The sequence below is a fragment of the Rhincodon typus genome, chromosome 3 (genome assembly GCF_021869965.1).
Source record: "Rhincodon typus isolate 14 chromosome 3, sRhiTyp1.1, whole genome shotgun sequence".
Lineage (NCBI taxonomy): Eukaryota > Metazoa > Chordata > Chondrichthyes > Orectolobiformes > Rhincodontidae > Rhincodon > Rhincodon typus.
Window position 1 is genome coordinate 124778926 of NC_063334.1, and position 16161 is coordinate 124795086.

The 16161-nt window shown below is 42.2% G+C and overlaps 1 protein-coding gene across 1 annotated transcript in view; it reads right to left on the reverse strand.

Moving 5' to 3' along the window:
- The window catches only part of paip1 (poly(A) binding protein interacting protein 1), a 56490-nt gene extending 44985 nt beyond the window's left edge, over nucleotides 1–11505 (reverse strand). The window contains exon 1 of the mRNA XM_020511513.2: nucleotides 11050–11505. Coding sequence (XP_020367102.2) covers nucleotides 11050–11407 — 358 coding nt within the window. The 5' untranslated portion in view covers nucleotides 11408–11505. The remainder of the gene's footprint in view (nucleotides 1–11049) is intronic.
- Nucleotides 11506–16161: the final 4656 nt, after the last annotated feature.

Below are 16161 nucleotides of genomic sequence, written 5' to 3' on the forward strand. Positions count from 1 at the left end.
CCCGAAACGTCGGCCTTCCTGCTCCGCTGATGCTGCTTGGCCTGCTGGTGTTCATCCAGCTCTGCACCTTGTTGTCTCAGCTTTCTATTCACCCTGCTTATTGCCCAAAATTTCACACACCTTAATCAGGTACCCTCTCAGCCTTCTCTGCGCTGAAGAAAACAACATCAGGTGAGCCAGGTTCTCTTCAAAGCTGAAATGCTCCATTCCAGGCAACATTCTCAGGAACCTACTCTGCACCCCCGCCAGGGCAATCACATCCTTCTCACAACTTGGTGATCAGAATTGCATACAGTACTCCACTTGTGGTCTAACCAAAGTTCTGTACAGTTCCAACATGACTACCCACTCTTACAAACTTTGCCACGACTGATAAAGCAAAGTGCCCTGTATGCCTTAGCTTCCCTATTAAGCTGCCCTGTCACTTTCAGGGACCTGTGGTCAAGCACCTCAACAGCCCTCTAATCCTCTGGGGTTCCTTGTGCTTTGCCATTCATTGAGTACTCCCTTGTCTTTGACCTTCCTTACTAGTTTGTCAGGAAAAAGGACTTTGCAAGGTCAACACAGCTGAGTTTACACTATCCATGACAAAGCAGCCTGTGACTGACACCCTATTCATCACTTTAAGCATTCACTGCCTTCACCAGTAATGCAAAATATAGCAATGCGTATCATATAAGGATGCGCTGCAGCAAGTCACCAAAACTCCCGTGACAGCACCTTCTAAACCTATGACCACTATCACCCCGAAGACAAAGACAGATGCACAGGAACACCACTATGTTAAAATTCCCCTTCAAGTTTCAGATAATCCTGACTTGAAACTGGATTGTTTCTTCACGGAGACAACAAGGTGCAGAGCTGGATGAATACAGCAGGCCAAGCAGCATCATAAGAGCAGATGATGCTGCTTGGCCTGCTGTGTTCATCCAGCTCTGCACCTTGTTGTCTCCGATTCTCCAGCATCTGCAGTTCCTACTATCTCTGTTTCTTCACTGATGCTGGGTCAAAATCTTGGAACCCCTGTCCTAACAGCACCACAGTGCCCTTACCATTGTAGCAGCTCACCTTCTCCAGGGCAATAATTAAAGGGTAGTAATTTTTGGACCTAGCCAACAATGCCTGCATCCTATAAATAAGAAACAGAAAAAAAAACTCTTAAAATCCATATAGACAACCTTCACTGCATTCCAGTCGTCACCCTTCTCTGCTTATTTTATTAAAGATGATCAATGGAACCAGCCAAATACCATCTGCTCTTTATAAACCAGGGCTAGCTCTCAGAAAATGTCTAACGGAGTCACATTTGTCACTTTCCAGTCACCTGTATTAAGAAATTTGAAAGATTAAGGCAATCCTTTTCATTACCATTACTTTTCATAACTGGAAGTGAAAGCCATCTGACCATGCAGCCTGGAATGGACATATTGAACTCTAATTACAAGTGTTTTTTTAAAAAAAGGACATACAGCCAAAGGTTGACTGCAGACGTAAGTTCAGTGGCAACCTGGAGAGCGAGATTTCAGAGTGTATCACCTAACGTGGTGTCAAAGAAACTTTTCAATAGAAGAGAAAAAAAAAACACAAACTGAAATTGTAGTTCCCTGAAAATATCTCAAACTGTAAGCACGCTGCTAAAAAATAATAATCAGCAACCTGGCCACATAGTTGTGTTTTCCACCTTGGTAAAAAGGGGGACAGGGTTTGAAAGCAAGTTTCAACTCTGATCTGTGCGCATTACTGGCTGAAGACCCAAGCATCTGGAACTGTGTATTGAGTGTGTCACAGGTCTGAGAACAGCCAATTAAACATCTGTGCATTACAGGTAAAGGAAAACAAACTCTTTCTCACTCCAAGCGCTACCAGTCAGCCAATGCTAAAAGGGATCACAACCAAAGAGTTTCAATCAACCAACAAAGCCAAAAATCAATTGCTCGACTACCAACAGCCACAGCAAATGCTCCAATGTTCAACTAGCTGCTCTTCATGAGCAAAAAGATTGAGCCACATATCACTTCAAAATTTTACCTTTTGGTCTCACCTCTTTATTTCTAATCTGTGAGTAATTGTGTTGTTACCATTTCTTTTCACATTTAGAAAATAACAAACATTTTCTATGTCAAGACAACAAAGTCAGGTTACATTGGGTCCTCTTAAAACACAAGACCATTTTGGTCTGGGAGAAAGGTATCCACAAGGGAAGGTATCCTTTTAAAATCAACCTTGTTGCAACCAATCAAGAGCATGGGTCAATAACCTGAAGCATCTCATCTAGAAGTTCAATAAAAATGGGAAACCACCCCCAGGGACGAGGTATTATACCATCCGTTGAATCCCGAAAGCATGGAAGCAGGCCATTCAATCCGTTGATTCCACACCGACCCTCCAAGGAGCATTCCACCGAGATCCACCCACGCACACTATCCCTGTAACCCTGCATTTCCCATGGCTAATCTACCTAACCCTGCACACTATGGGCAATTTAGCATGGCCAATCCACCTAAACTGCACATCTTTGGACTGAGAGAGGAAAAGCACACAGACAGTGAAAATAACTGTGTGGAGTTGTAACATAACATTCAAAGAAATATGTACCTGACCCTCTAGGTCTCTTTGTTCAGCAACTGTCCCTACCATTAACTGTGTAAGTCCTGCCCTGGCTTGCCTTATCAAAACACCACTTCACATTTATCCAAATTAAACTTCATCTGCCACTCTGCCCATTGGACCATCTGATCAATGTCTCATTGTATTAAAATAATCTTATTCACTGTCCACTACACCCCCTATTTTGAGGTCATTGCAAATTTACTAACCATACCTCCTATATCACATCCAAATCATTTATATAAGTACAAAAAGCAGTGGACCCATCACCGATCCTTGTAGCACACCACTGGTCACAGCCTCCAGTCTGAAAAGCACCACACGCTGTCTCCCACTTTCAAGCCAATTTTGTATCCAGTTGGCTAGCTCCCTCTGGATCCTAAACTTACTAACCAATCTACCACGCAGAACCTTGTCAAACAGTTTAGTGAAGTCAATTCAGACATCTACCACTCTGCATTCATCAATCTTCTTTGTTGCCCCCTTCAAAAAAAAATACTCACTCAATCAAGTTATTGAGATATGATTTCTTATGCACAAAGCTATGCCGACAATCCCGAATCAGTCCTTGCCTTTCCAAATATATGTAAATCCTGTCTCTCAGAATCCCCTCCAACAACTTGCCACCACTGATGTAAGGCTCATCAGTCTATAGTTCCCTGGCTTCTCCTTACAGCCATTCTTAAATAATGACACTACATTAGCTAACCTCCAGTCTTCTGGCACCTCACCCATAGCAGTCAATGATACAAATAATTCAGCAAGGGCCCAGAAATCTCTCAATAAAAACTGAAAGAACTGCGGATGCTGTAAAATCAGGAACAAAAATAAATTTGCTGGAAAAGCGCAGCAGGTCTGGTAACATCTGTGAATGGAAAAAACAGTAAACGTTTCGGGTCCGATGACGCGAAATGTTTACTGTTTTTTTCCTCCACAGATGCGACCAGACCTGCTGAGCTTTTCCAGCAAAGTTATTTTTGTCCCAGCAATCTCTTCCCTAGCATCTGGGAAACACATGATCAGGTCCCGGGGATTTATCTGTTTTAAGACCCCCCAGCACCACCTCCTCTGTAATATGGAAACTTTTCAAGACGTCACTATTTATTCCCCCAAGTATCCTAGCTTCCATGTCCTTCTCCACAGTAAATACCAATGAGAGATAGTCGTTCAGTATCACACCCACCTCCTGTGGTATTGTGCGTAGATAGCCACATTGATTTTGAAGGGGCCCTATTCTCTCCCTAGTTACTCTTTTGCCCTTAATATACTTATAGAATCCCTTTGGATTCTCCTTAACTACTTGCCAAAACTATCCCACGTCGTCTTTTTGCCCTCCTGATTTCCCTCTTAAGTATACTCCTACTGCCTTATACTCCTGATATATGCCTGCTCCTCTTTCTTGACCAGTGCCTCAATTCCTCTCGTCATCCAGCACTCACTACACCTACCAACCTTGCCCTTCACACTAACAGGAATACAGAGTCTTAGAACTCTTGTTATCTCATTTTTAAAAGCCTCCCTCTACCCACAAATAGCCTCCCCTCATCAACTTTTGAAAGTTCCTGACTAATACAGTCAAAATTGGCCTTACTCTAATTTGAACTTTAACTTTTTGATCAGTTGTATCCTTTCCCATAACTATTTTAAAATTTAAAAAACAGGATTGCTGGATATAATGTAGGATGAGTTAAAAAAAAAACCTTGAGAAACACTTCAAGTTGTAACTATAAATGAACATCACAACTTTATCTATATCCATCATACATGAACACTTCTTCCAATTATGAAAAAACAACCATTCACCACTACTGTGTGTCATTCAGCCAACTTTGTATCCCTCTGCCACTGTCTCTTTTATTCCATGGGTTTTAACTTTGCTGACAAGCCTGTTACGTGGTACTTTATCACACAATACATTTTCCATGGAAACCTTCTAGACTCAAGTCATTATTCTTGTATAAATCCTCCCCCACTGTAAACTCAAACTCATCTGCCTAAGTCCTCAGTGGCATATTCACTCCTGACCCTACAAGTGAACCTGCACAACTTATAAAAACTTTTATCTTTTTTAAAATTAACTTACAGAATGTGGGAATCATTGGCTAGGCCTGCATTCACTGCTTTCTTCTACCCGCCCAAAGGTGTGGGTGACCTGCCTTCTTGAAATGCTGCAGCACATGTTGTAGTAGTACACCCACAGTGCAATATGGGAGGGTGATCCAGGATTTTGATCCAGTGACAAATAAGGTATGGCAAAATAGCTAAAAGTCAGGATGGCGTGTAGTGTGAATGGTACTTGCAGGTGGTGGTGTTCCCATGGATCTGCTGTCCTTGTTCGTCTAATGCTTAGAGGTCATGGGTTTGGAAGGTGCTCTCTAAGGAACCTTGGTGAATTGTTGCAGTGTATGTCGTGCATGGTAAAGCTGCTGCTACTGTGCATCAGTGCTGAAAGGAGTTAATGCTGAAGGTAGTGTATGGATGCCAATCAAGCAGGGTGCTTTTTCCTGGATGATGTCAAACTTCAAGTATTATTGGAGCTGCACCAATCCAAAAAAATGGCAAATATTTCACTTCTGTTTTGTAGATGCTAAACAGATTTTAGGGAGTCAGGAGGTGACGTACTCACTAAGATTCCTTGCATCTGACCTACTCTTGTAGCAACAGAATGTGCGCGCCTGGCCCAGTTCAGTAACACCCATGACGTTGCTTGTGGGGGATACAACGACGCCACTGTCATAGTTCTGCTTGACAGATAATCTGGATTTTCTCTTGATGGAGATGGCCATTCTTGCACTTGTGTTGTGAATGCTACTTGCCATTTATTACCCCAAACCTGAATGTTATCCAAGTGTTGGTGTATTTTGACACAGACTACTTCACTGAATGTGCAAATTTATTCCCATTGTGAAATATATTATTTGATTTTACAAATTCATTTTTTAGAAATTTCAGTTAATGAGCAAAATGGCAACGCAAAGTGTCACAACACATTTATTTCTTCACCAATACATTGGCAGCACATGCCCATGTCCAATTTAAATCAATACTATGAAACACTTAGATAGGAAATTCCATTAGAAGTGTTAGCACGAGTGAATACATGCAAGACTTTATACAGTAAAGATGGCTGTGCAGCAAGTAAAGAGTTCTACCTCCTTGCAATTTCTATCAACTTCTTGAAGCATGAATTTGTTTCCATATTTCTCATGAGAACTGCTGGCTGTTCCTATGCACCCTGAAGGCAGACTCCCCAGTGACTTGTTACATGACAAGTTTGTACAGCATTTCCCACTGTAAACATGGACACAACAATTAGGATCATGAAATTATAGGACTGAATAGATTATTCCCTGGTCCAAATATCTCCCAGTTCCAACATCAAATGGCATATTTCTGTAAGCAAAGCACCTAGAGAAGTCACAAAGACATGAAACAAATGCAAGCTGCCTCTTCCCTATGTTTTCTTTCAACTGTCATTCGCCCATATGTATCACCTCAGTACAAAAATAATACCACATACCCTTGAACACATCCACATAAAATCTCACATTGTCAGGAAATGCATGCCAGCACCAAGTGGCTTCATGGTGTCCCATTTGTCATAACAGTCCACCATTAACAAATTCCTACCGCTGCAAAAAAAGAAAAAAATTGGACTCAAAATATTCACTGTTTCTCTCAGAAATGCTGCTAGAGCAGCTATGTTTCTTCAGTACTTTCCATTATGAATTCCTGTGTTTGAATTTTGCACACAAAAAGGTCCAGCTCCAACAATATTTTCAAATTGCCAATTTACGATTAAGAAGCAATTTTACTTATTTTAAATTAGTAACAGCACTTGCCCATCGAGCCTTTGTTTTTACTTTTTAAATATTTTACCCAAGTACCTGAGCATCTAAAAGCCTGAGACTTGAAGTTTTTTTGGTCCAAAACACCAGCTTATGCTGAAGAATTTTTCTAACGTTTAGCAGCTTTAGCTCAAAGGTTTTCTCACATATTTGAAAACAAATTAGAGTATAACTTTAATAAAGGTGACTTTTGAAAGCTTTGTTGAAGGTAAAGTTCATAAAGTGCATAAACAAAAATTAAGTAATTGCCATTTATCTACCTGTTTTAAACTCAAGGACACTCTGGAAGTATTATTTCAGTTGTCAATGTCCATTATTTAATATGTCTTACTGGTGTATATCCAAAATTAAATTACCCAAATACTTTGTGATGAATGGCCTATTTGTTTATTTTTTCCATACATTATTTGCAGAAATATAGCACTATGTAGCTAAACACACTGCAACATATGCTGCAAACATCAGTGAATGGGAAAACCTTTGAGACACCAATTCTGGACAAAAGTGTCACTTGGAAAAACGTGGGGTAATAAATGACAACAAGCAGGCACTCGTTAAAGGTAAATCATGTTTGACTGACTGCAAGTTTTTGGAGAAAGTATTTGGCGAGCTGGTGCAGACACGATAATCAAATGGTTTCCTGTGCAGTGGCACTTCTGTGATCTTTTGCCATATCAGAACAGGAGATAGGCGAACTTATTCATACGCAGATTTCAAAAATATCTTTGACTGAGAGGAGCAGCTTTGCACAGAACAGGTAGTCAGCAGCACTTCAAGAAGTGGGTGAATGGTGGAACCTCACCTCTGCAAGTAATTGCCTTGGAAACAGTTTATTCAAATAGCACATTCTGAGGCTAGCCAGAAAGCAGGCTATTGTGCAACAAGACAGGATTAATGACCTCAGTGAACGTACCATTTAGTAGCAGGGACCATAAAATTACTGAATTTTACATGCAGTTTGAGAGCACATACGTGGGCCCAAGATGAGTGTTTTAAACTTTAAATATGGCAATTTTGAGGACATGAAAGAAGACTGAGCTAAGGTGACATGGCGAAAGGGGTAGGTGGAGGTCTGGTAGTCACGTTATTGGATCAGTAATCCAGAATCTCAGGTTATTGTTCTGGCAACATGGGTTTGAATCCATCCTTGAATGAATTCAATAAAAAATCAGGACCAAAAAGCTACCATTATGGCAAACATCGAATCATCAACAACTCTTAACTATCCTATAAAATAGCATAACAATTCACTCAAGAGCAATTGGGAATGAATAATAAATACCAACACAACCAGTAACTTCACATGCCATGAATAAAAGGACAAAGTTGGGTGTCATGTCAGAAAACTTGGCAGAATACAAGTCAAAGATTAACTGTAAAATTCATAAAGACAAAAAGAGAAAGTTACTCGTAAATATAAAAACAGATAGTCTGAATTTCAATACACATTTTAAAAAAGGGATAAAGTAAGATTGACTCAATAGAAAGTTAATCATGGAAAATAAGGACACAACAAGTATTGATTGGGTATTTTGTATCTGTCTTCAATATACAAGTATTATTTCAGAAATACACGAAAATCAGGAAATAGAATAAATGGACGAACTCGAAAATTATAATCACCAAACCAAGTAAAACTGTTTAAGCTGCGAGATGAAAAGTCCCTCAATCTTTAGATTTGATTTGATTCATTATTGTCCCATGTACCACGATACAGTGAAAGTTTTTTTTGTGCTTTCCAGACAAATCATACCTTACTTAAATACATCAGGCTAATAGAACAGAACGCAGAATATTGTGTTACAGCTACAAAGAAGGTGCAGAAAAGATTAACTCCAATGTATGAGAGGTCCATTCATAAATCTGATAGCAGCCGGGAAGAAGCTGATCCTATTGGACTTCAGCCAATAGCTTCAAAGCAAGTGGCTGGTGACAAAGCCGATGCATTGGTTTTAATTTTCCAAAATTTCTTATATTCAGAGAAGGCTCTGTTAGATTGGAGGATAATGAATGCAACTCTTTTATTCAAAAAGGGAGACGGTCAGTGCAGGAATCTACAGTTAGTTTGACATTCGAAATCATTGTTAAAAACATTATGGAAGGGTACTGAAAAACGTTCAGGTTAATCAGGCACAGGCAACATACTTTTCTGAAAGAGATCATATTTAACTGACTTAGTAGAATTCTTTGAAGTACTATTATGAAGAGAATAGATCTCCTGTACATAGATTTCTAGCAGGCTTCTGATGAGGCATCACATCAAAGGTTATTGTGGAAAATGAAAGCTCATGGTATAGTAGTAACATATTGGCGTGGATGGCAGATTGGCTAGCTAACGGTAAAGAGACGCGGAATTGTCGTCTTCTGGTTGGCAAGATGCAATGTTTGATGTACCACACAGATCCATGCAGGGAACACAAGTGTCTACAATTTGTAAAAATGCTTGGCAAAAGGACAGAAAGTATGATTGCCAAATTTGCTGATAACACAAGGCAGGAAAGGAGAATAGGTAGGAACAGAGAACATGAAGAGGCTTCAAAAAGATATAGCTAGCTTAAGTGAGTAGGCAAAGATCTAGTAAACAGTGTCTTGCACAAGAATGCAAAAATATCAGTTTTTGGAAGAGCAAAAAAAACAGCATATTATCCAAATAGTGAGAGACTGCAGAACTTTGAGATGCAGAGGGATCTGGATGCCCTACTGCATGAATCGCAAAAGCTACAGATACAGCAGATAATTTGGAAAGCTAAAAGAATGCGATGATTTATTGAAAGTAAAACTGAATACAAATCTAGAAAGGTTATGCTTCATTTAAACAGGGCACTGGTAAAACTGCATCTGGAAAACAGTGCACAGTATTGATCATTGATAACAGGGTGTAGAGCTGGATGAACACAGCAGGCCAAGCAGCATCAGAGGAGCAAGAAAGCTGACATTTCGGGCCTAAACCCAGTATTGATCACCTTATTTAAGGACGGATGTAGTTACAATGGAACCTGTTCAGAGAAGGCTCATTGCACTAAAACTGAAATTGGTGGGGTGTCCAATGAGTAAAGGATTGGCACGCGGGGCTTGTACCTGCTGGAAGTTTAGAAGAGTAATCCCACTTTAATACAACGTGTGACATCCCAAGGGACTTTGATAGGGCAAAACTGCAAAGCATGTTTCCTCTAACAACAGAATCTAGAACTGTGGGTCAAAGCCTAAAAATCAGGGGCTGCCTGTTAAAAACAGAGACAAAGCATTTTCTTCTCTTGCAGAGAGTCATGAATCTTTGGAACACTCCTCACTTCAAATGGCAGTGGGAGAAGAGTTGTTGAATATTTTTACAGCAGTGGTTAATCGAGTCTTGATACGTGGAAGGTTACCAGGAGTAGACAGGAAATTTAACTTTTTCTAAGCGTCATGGCTGTCTGTTTCCCCCCCACCCAAAAGGCTGCCAACAGTTCAAGGAGACAGCTCACCGTCACCTTCTCCAGGTCAACTAGAGATGGGCAATAAATGTTGATCTAGGCAGCAAGGCTCATATGCCAGAAGTGAATTAAATCATGCAGGAGTATGGACTTCGAATTGGTTGAGGAACTGAAATTAAAGCATATTAGTGAACAGTCATTATCCAGACGAAGGAAGTACGGAATATATATATAAAATTTTGATTCTGCCAATGTACAAGAAATTAATGTGAGACAATTGACCCCTCGATTCTATACAACCTGCGCATCACTTAGGTATTAACATACCCGAATTCTTGGAGGATGTTCTGGATTCTCTACATTGTCTGATATAAATTTACCTGAGCTTGCTGCAATTTCTACAATCATGCTAGTTTAGGATATTGTTAAATTGGAGAGGGTTCAGAAGAGATTTACCAGAACGTTGCCACGACTGGAGGGTTTGAGTTATAAAGAAAGGCTGGGTCTTTTTCCACTGAGTGTAGGAAGTGGAGGGGTGACCTTATAGAAATTTATAAAATCATAAGGGCATAGATAAGGTGAATAACAAAGATGGTGATTGGAGGAGGCTTAAGTTGGACATAAGGATCTGTTTCCACACTGTATGACTCTATATACATTCCCCTTTCAGCAATGTATTTCAATTCCCTGCAATCTCTGCAGATTCAATGTATCTCCTTGATATCGACTACCCAGGCTCTCTAATCTCCAAGATTTGACACATTCCCAATACGGGTGTAACTGAACTGCTTATTATTTTTACAGTCAATATAATTCCATTATTACTGTACTTGAATTCAGCAAACTGTACTGATTCTTTCGATTCCCCAATATCAACGTAATTGAACTCCCTGAAACATGCAAAGTATATACAGCTTGATAGCAACGTACCCAAATCCCTGCACAGATTCTACACATTCCCCTGACATCGATGTAGACTTCTTACAACTTCTATAGATTTCCCTCATGTCAACGATTTTGTACTCCCTAAAATCGCACATAGATTTGCCCTGATGCCAATGCAACTGAAATCTACAAACTTAAGAGCCTACACATTCTCGGAGACGTGAGGCCCCGCAAATGCTCTATAAATACCATACATTACCTGCAGTCTGTGTTTATGGGCTGCTTGCCCCATTTACCTGAGTACTCAGCGGCAGGTGGGCTGCTCCGCGGCTGCCTCAGGGGCTCCTGCTGCTGGATGCCGCTCTTCACGTGAACACCGTTGCCCTGCACGATCGCCGCCCCATTGGCAGCAGCGGCGGCGGCCCCAGGGCCGGTCCCAGCCGCAGGCCCGACTCCAGGCCCCGAGCCCGGGGCCGCGCACAGCCCGTTTTCCTGAGCACCGTCACCGTGCCCCTGGGCCCTAACTCCACCCGGGCCCGGGGCTTGCGGCCCACTGGTGGTGGCGCTACTACTACTGCTACCGCCGAAACTCCGGCCCCGCCCACGGCCCGCTCCCGGTGCCCGGTCGAAAGCGGCGGGTTTGCCGCCCTCCATCGTCCGTAACCGTTTGCCGCTTCAGACCCCTCCCCTCCCCCCAACAACATTCACTTCCGGCGGAAGTCGCTCGCGAAGACCACCCTCACCCCGCATCCGGTTCAAAACAAAACAGCCGGAAGTGCGCAACAATCAGGTCAACTGCCACCCCTGTTCGCCGTCAAAGAGCCCGAGAGCAAGAAGCGACCAAGACGAAGGCCGGATGGTCCTCAATCCGACCAGAAGGCCTTAGGAATGGGAAGAAGTCGACCATTCAGCCCATCGATTCTGCTCCGCCATTCAAAGTGATTATCACAGATTTGTTATAGAGGAACAGGAGAAAGCCATTCAGCCGATAAGTGGCAGCAGGCTTTAATCAGATCACGATGGACAAGGTCAGAAAGCACATGACACCAGGTTATAGTCCAACAGGTTTATTTGAAAGCACAATCTTTCAGAGCGCTGGTCCGTCATCATCTGAAGTGGAGGGAGTGCATAGGTACAGAATCTATTGGTGGAGAGATATTTACAAGATAATTCCAGGTGATTAAGAGTGTCAAGAAATAGTACAAATGATGTGATTGGAGTGTTAACAAGCTGGATAACAAAACTTTGTGGGTGATCTAAAGTGTCAAATGGTGTGAGTAAAATATTAACAGCTGAATAGCAAGTGCAAGGATGACCTATGATCTGATTAATTTAAGCAGAGAAATAATTACAAAATAATCAAATAATTTCTGTGCCTGTGTGTTTCCCTCCACTTAACCTGATGAAGGAGCAGTGCTAAGAAATAGACAACAAGGTGCAGGGCTGGATGAACACAGCAGGCCAAGCAGCATCATAGGAGCAGAGAGGCTGACGTTTCGGGCCTAGACCCTTCATCAGAAAAAAGCTTGTGATTTCAAATAAAAGTGTTGGTCTATAACCTGGTGTCATGTGACTTCTGACTAATGAGATCATGGTTGATCTGATTATCATAAATCTGCTATGTAGGAATAGGAGTGGTCCAATCGGCCCATCAAGCCTTTCTACAATGCAGTGAGATCATTGTGTCTTTGTGGCCTCACACCACATCACTGTCTTTGGCTCTTAATACCTTCGCTTCACAAAAAAGTTAGCCATCTCAAATTTAAAGCTAACAATTGATCTAGCATCCACTGTTATTTGTGGAAGAGAATTCCAAACCCTTTGTGTGTAGCAATGGTTTCTAACATTTCTCCCGAATGATCCAGCCCTAATTCTCAAATTATAGCCCTGCTTCTAGAATCTCCAATTGGTGGGAATAGTTTATCTTCATTTAACTTGTCTTTTAATATCTTGAAGACTTCAGTCAGATCACCCCATAACCTTCTAAATTCAAGAGAAGGAGGCTGATCTCATCAATGAGATCGTGGCACTCTGATCATTACAGTGCAGAAGGAGGCCATTCAGCCCATGTTGCTTGCACTAGGGGGCCATTGTCTGACAATTAGGGCCAGACCATTCAGGAGAGATTAGGAAGGACTTCTACACACAATGGCTGATAGATGTTTGGAACTCCCAGCCACAAATGGCAGTGGATGCTGGATCAGTTATTAATTTAAATATGAGATTGATCATTTTTTGATAAGCAGAGGTATTAAGGGTATAAGCCACAGATCAGCAAAGGTTTCTTTGAATGGTAGAAGAGGCTCAAGAGCTGGAGCTGACTCCTGTTCCTATTTCCTTTGCTAAAAGACATTGCTGCAAAGTCCCTCACCAATCATTACTTCATCACCATTAGGCTAATATTTAATCTTACATTTTTTAAAAACTGAATTGGAATTTCACCTTCTGCCTTGTTGGGATTTGAACCTATAATACTATCAAAGAAGATTCTGAAGAAGAGTTATATTGCACTTGAAACATTAACTCTCTTTCTCTCGCTAATGATGATGCCAAATCTGTTGAGTTTGTCCAGCATGTTCTGTTTTTATTCCCCAGAACATTAGCCTGTGGTTCTGCATGACTAACCCACTACACCACTGTCTCCCTTATTATAGGTTATTACACGTAAGCAACTCGTTCCAGGTTATGTCGATAGGATCAATATTGTTACAGACACTCTGAGGAAGACATAGATTTGACGTCTCATTCCTTTAAGATTTAAGATATCCAGCCCACAATCCATGTGACATCAATATAGTTTGTACTGCTTATTGCAAACTGTAGTATTAACCCTTTCAGTCCCATATACAACCAAGCTTTTATTTTGATTGTTATTTTACCTTTGCGTACATAATTATATTTACCACTACCCCATCTGCTTCAGGTCTCTGACTTTACACATTCAAGTGATCTGCAGGTTTCATTATTCTCTCAGAGTGTGTTCTTTTCAGTATTGGAAAGTTGATAGTTGCTGCTGGAAGATTATTTTCTGTGATTTACTTCTTGACAATGAAGCGCTGGAGGTCCTTTTGAACTGGAGGACCTTTTATCTCTTGGATTTCCTTGGTAGAGAACAGCTTCACGACTGAAACAGGCAACTGCTTCTCTGAAGCACCCTGTTTATGACCATGGTATGGCGATTGACAGTTAACTGCTAGGCTTTATTAAATTTTAAACCATGAAGGTTGATTCTGTGTGAAGTCATTTCCCTTAGAAGTGAACCAGCAAATGGTTGTCACCTATTTTGTTGAATTGAAACAGACACAGTGCATTGTACAGGTTCTTTCTAACTGCAAAGAGCAGGGCCCTGTGTATTAATATGTGTAACTGCTAGTACACAAACTTCATCTATTAACGCACAGCGCCTAAGTATTTGTAGTGGTAGAATTTCCATGGCAACACCTCTATCAATCAGAGACTTCTTGCCAACTAATCACTGTTTGTTTTTCCTACAGTGCAAATTGTATTACAAAACAACATTCTTTTGAATTGTCCTGATGAGTGCAAGATGAAAATCTTTGACAAAATGTATTTTTTTTCACCAGTACTCAACTTCAGTGGTCTGGTCAGTCCACTTTCTCTCTACCCCTGATAACCCTACCCCACCTGCTATCTTCTCAAAGACCTATCTGCCTCTGCTTTACCTGTCTCCTACTCTCCTCCTCTATTATCAATATCTCTCTGTCTCACCTGTAAAGTAGCACTATTAAAGACAGGAGAGGTCATTGGATAACTATTCCCCTTTTTTCTTACCTCTCTGTTGGTTTGAGAAGTGTTTCAAACCTTTGAGTGTTGTCTTTTCAAGGAATAGATATAAGCAGCCTTCCTGTCAGTTCAAACCATAAGAAAGGATAAAAATTTATTTTCAGAAAATCCAAAAAGGAAATGCAATGAAAAACCCACCCCCTCAAGGTCACTCAAACACACATCCATATAAGAAAAGATAAGTTCCAGTGATGAAACATGCACTTAAAATGCTAACAGAGTAGAGCGAAACACATCACAAACTTTTAGCCCATCCTCTAGAATGAAAAGGTCTGAAGGGCTGAAGGGTCCTCTCTCTCTCTAAGGGAGTAAATAATAAGACGTCATAAGGTGTAACCCCCGTTTAAGCTAGTTTCAGTTTCATGATAACAAGGTGCAGGGCTGGATGAACACAGCAGGCCAAGCAGCATCATAGGAGCAGAGAGGCTGACGTTTCGGGCCTAGACCCTTCATCAGAAAAGGGGGAGGGGAAGGGGGTTCTGAAATAAATAGGGAGAGAGTGGGAGGCGGATAGAAGATGGATAGAGGAGAGGATAGGTGGAGAGGAAACAAACAGGTCGAAGAGGCGGGGATGGAGCCAGTAAAGGTGAGTGTAGGTGGGGATTTGGGGAGGGGATAGGTCAGTCCAGGGAGGACTGACAGGTCAAGGGGGCGGGATGAGGTTAGGAGGTAGGAGATGGGGGTGGGGCTTGAGGTGGGAGGAAAAACAGGTTAGGGAGGTGGGGACAAGCTGGACTGGTTTTGGGATGCGGTGGGGGAGGGGAGATTTTGAAACTTGTGAAATCCACATTGATACCATTGGGCTGCAGGGTTCCCAAGCGGATATGAGTTGCTCTTCCTGCGACCTTCGGGTGGCATCGTTGTGGCACTGCAGGAGGCCCAGGATGGACATGTCGTCTAAGGAATGGGAGGGGGAGTTGAAATGGTTCGTGACTGGGAGGTGCAGTTGTTTATTGCGAACCGAGCGTAGGTGTTCTGCAAAGTGGTCCCCGAGCCTCCGCTTGGTTTCCCCGATGTAGAGGAGGCCACACCGGATACAGCGGATGCAGTATACCACATTGGCAGATGTGCAGGTGAACATCTTGATGTGGAAAGTCTTCTTGGGGTCTGGGATGGGGGTGAGGGAGGAGGTATGGGGACAGGTGTAGCACTTCCTGCGGTTGCAGGGAAAAGTGCCGGGTGTGGTGGGGCTGGAGGGGAGTGTGGAGCGGACAAGGGAGTCACGGAGAGAGTGGTCCCTCCGGAAAGCAGATAAGGGTGGGGAGGGAGAGATGTCTTTGGTGGTGGGGTCGGATTGCAGATGGCGGATGTGCTGGAGGATGATGCGTTGGATCCAGAGGTTGGTGGGGTGGTACGTGAGGACGAGGGGGATTTTTTTTGGTTGTTATTGCGGGAACGGGGTGTGAGGGATGAGTTGCGGGAGATGTGGGAGACACGGTTGAGGGCGTTCTCGACCACTGAGGGGGGGAAGTTACGGTCCTTGAAAAACGAGGCCAACTGAGATGTACGGGAGTGGAATGCCTCATCCTGGGAGCAGATGCGGCGGAGGCGAAGGAATTGGGAATAGGGGATGGCATTTTTGCAGGAAGGTGGGTGGGAGGAGG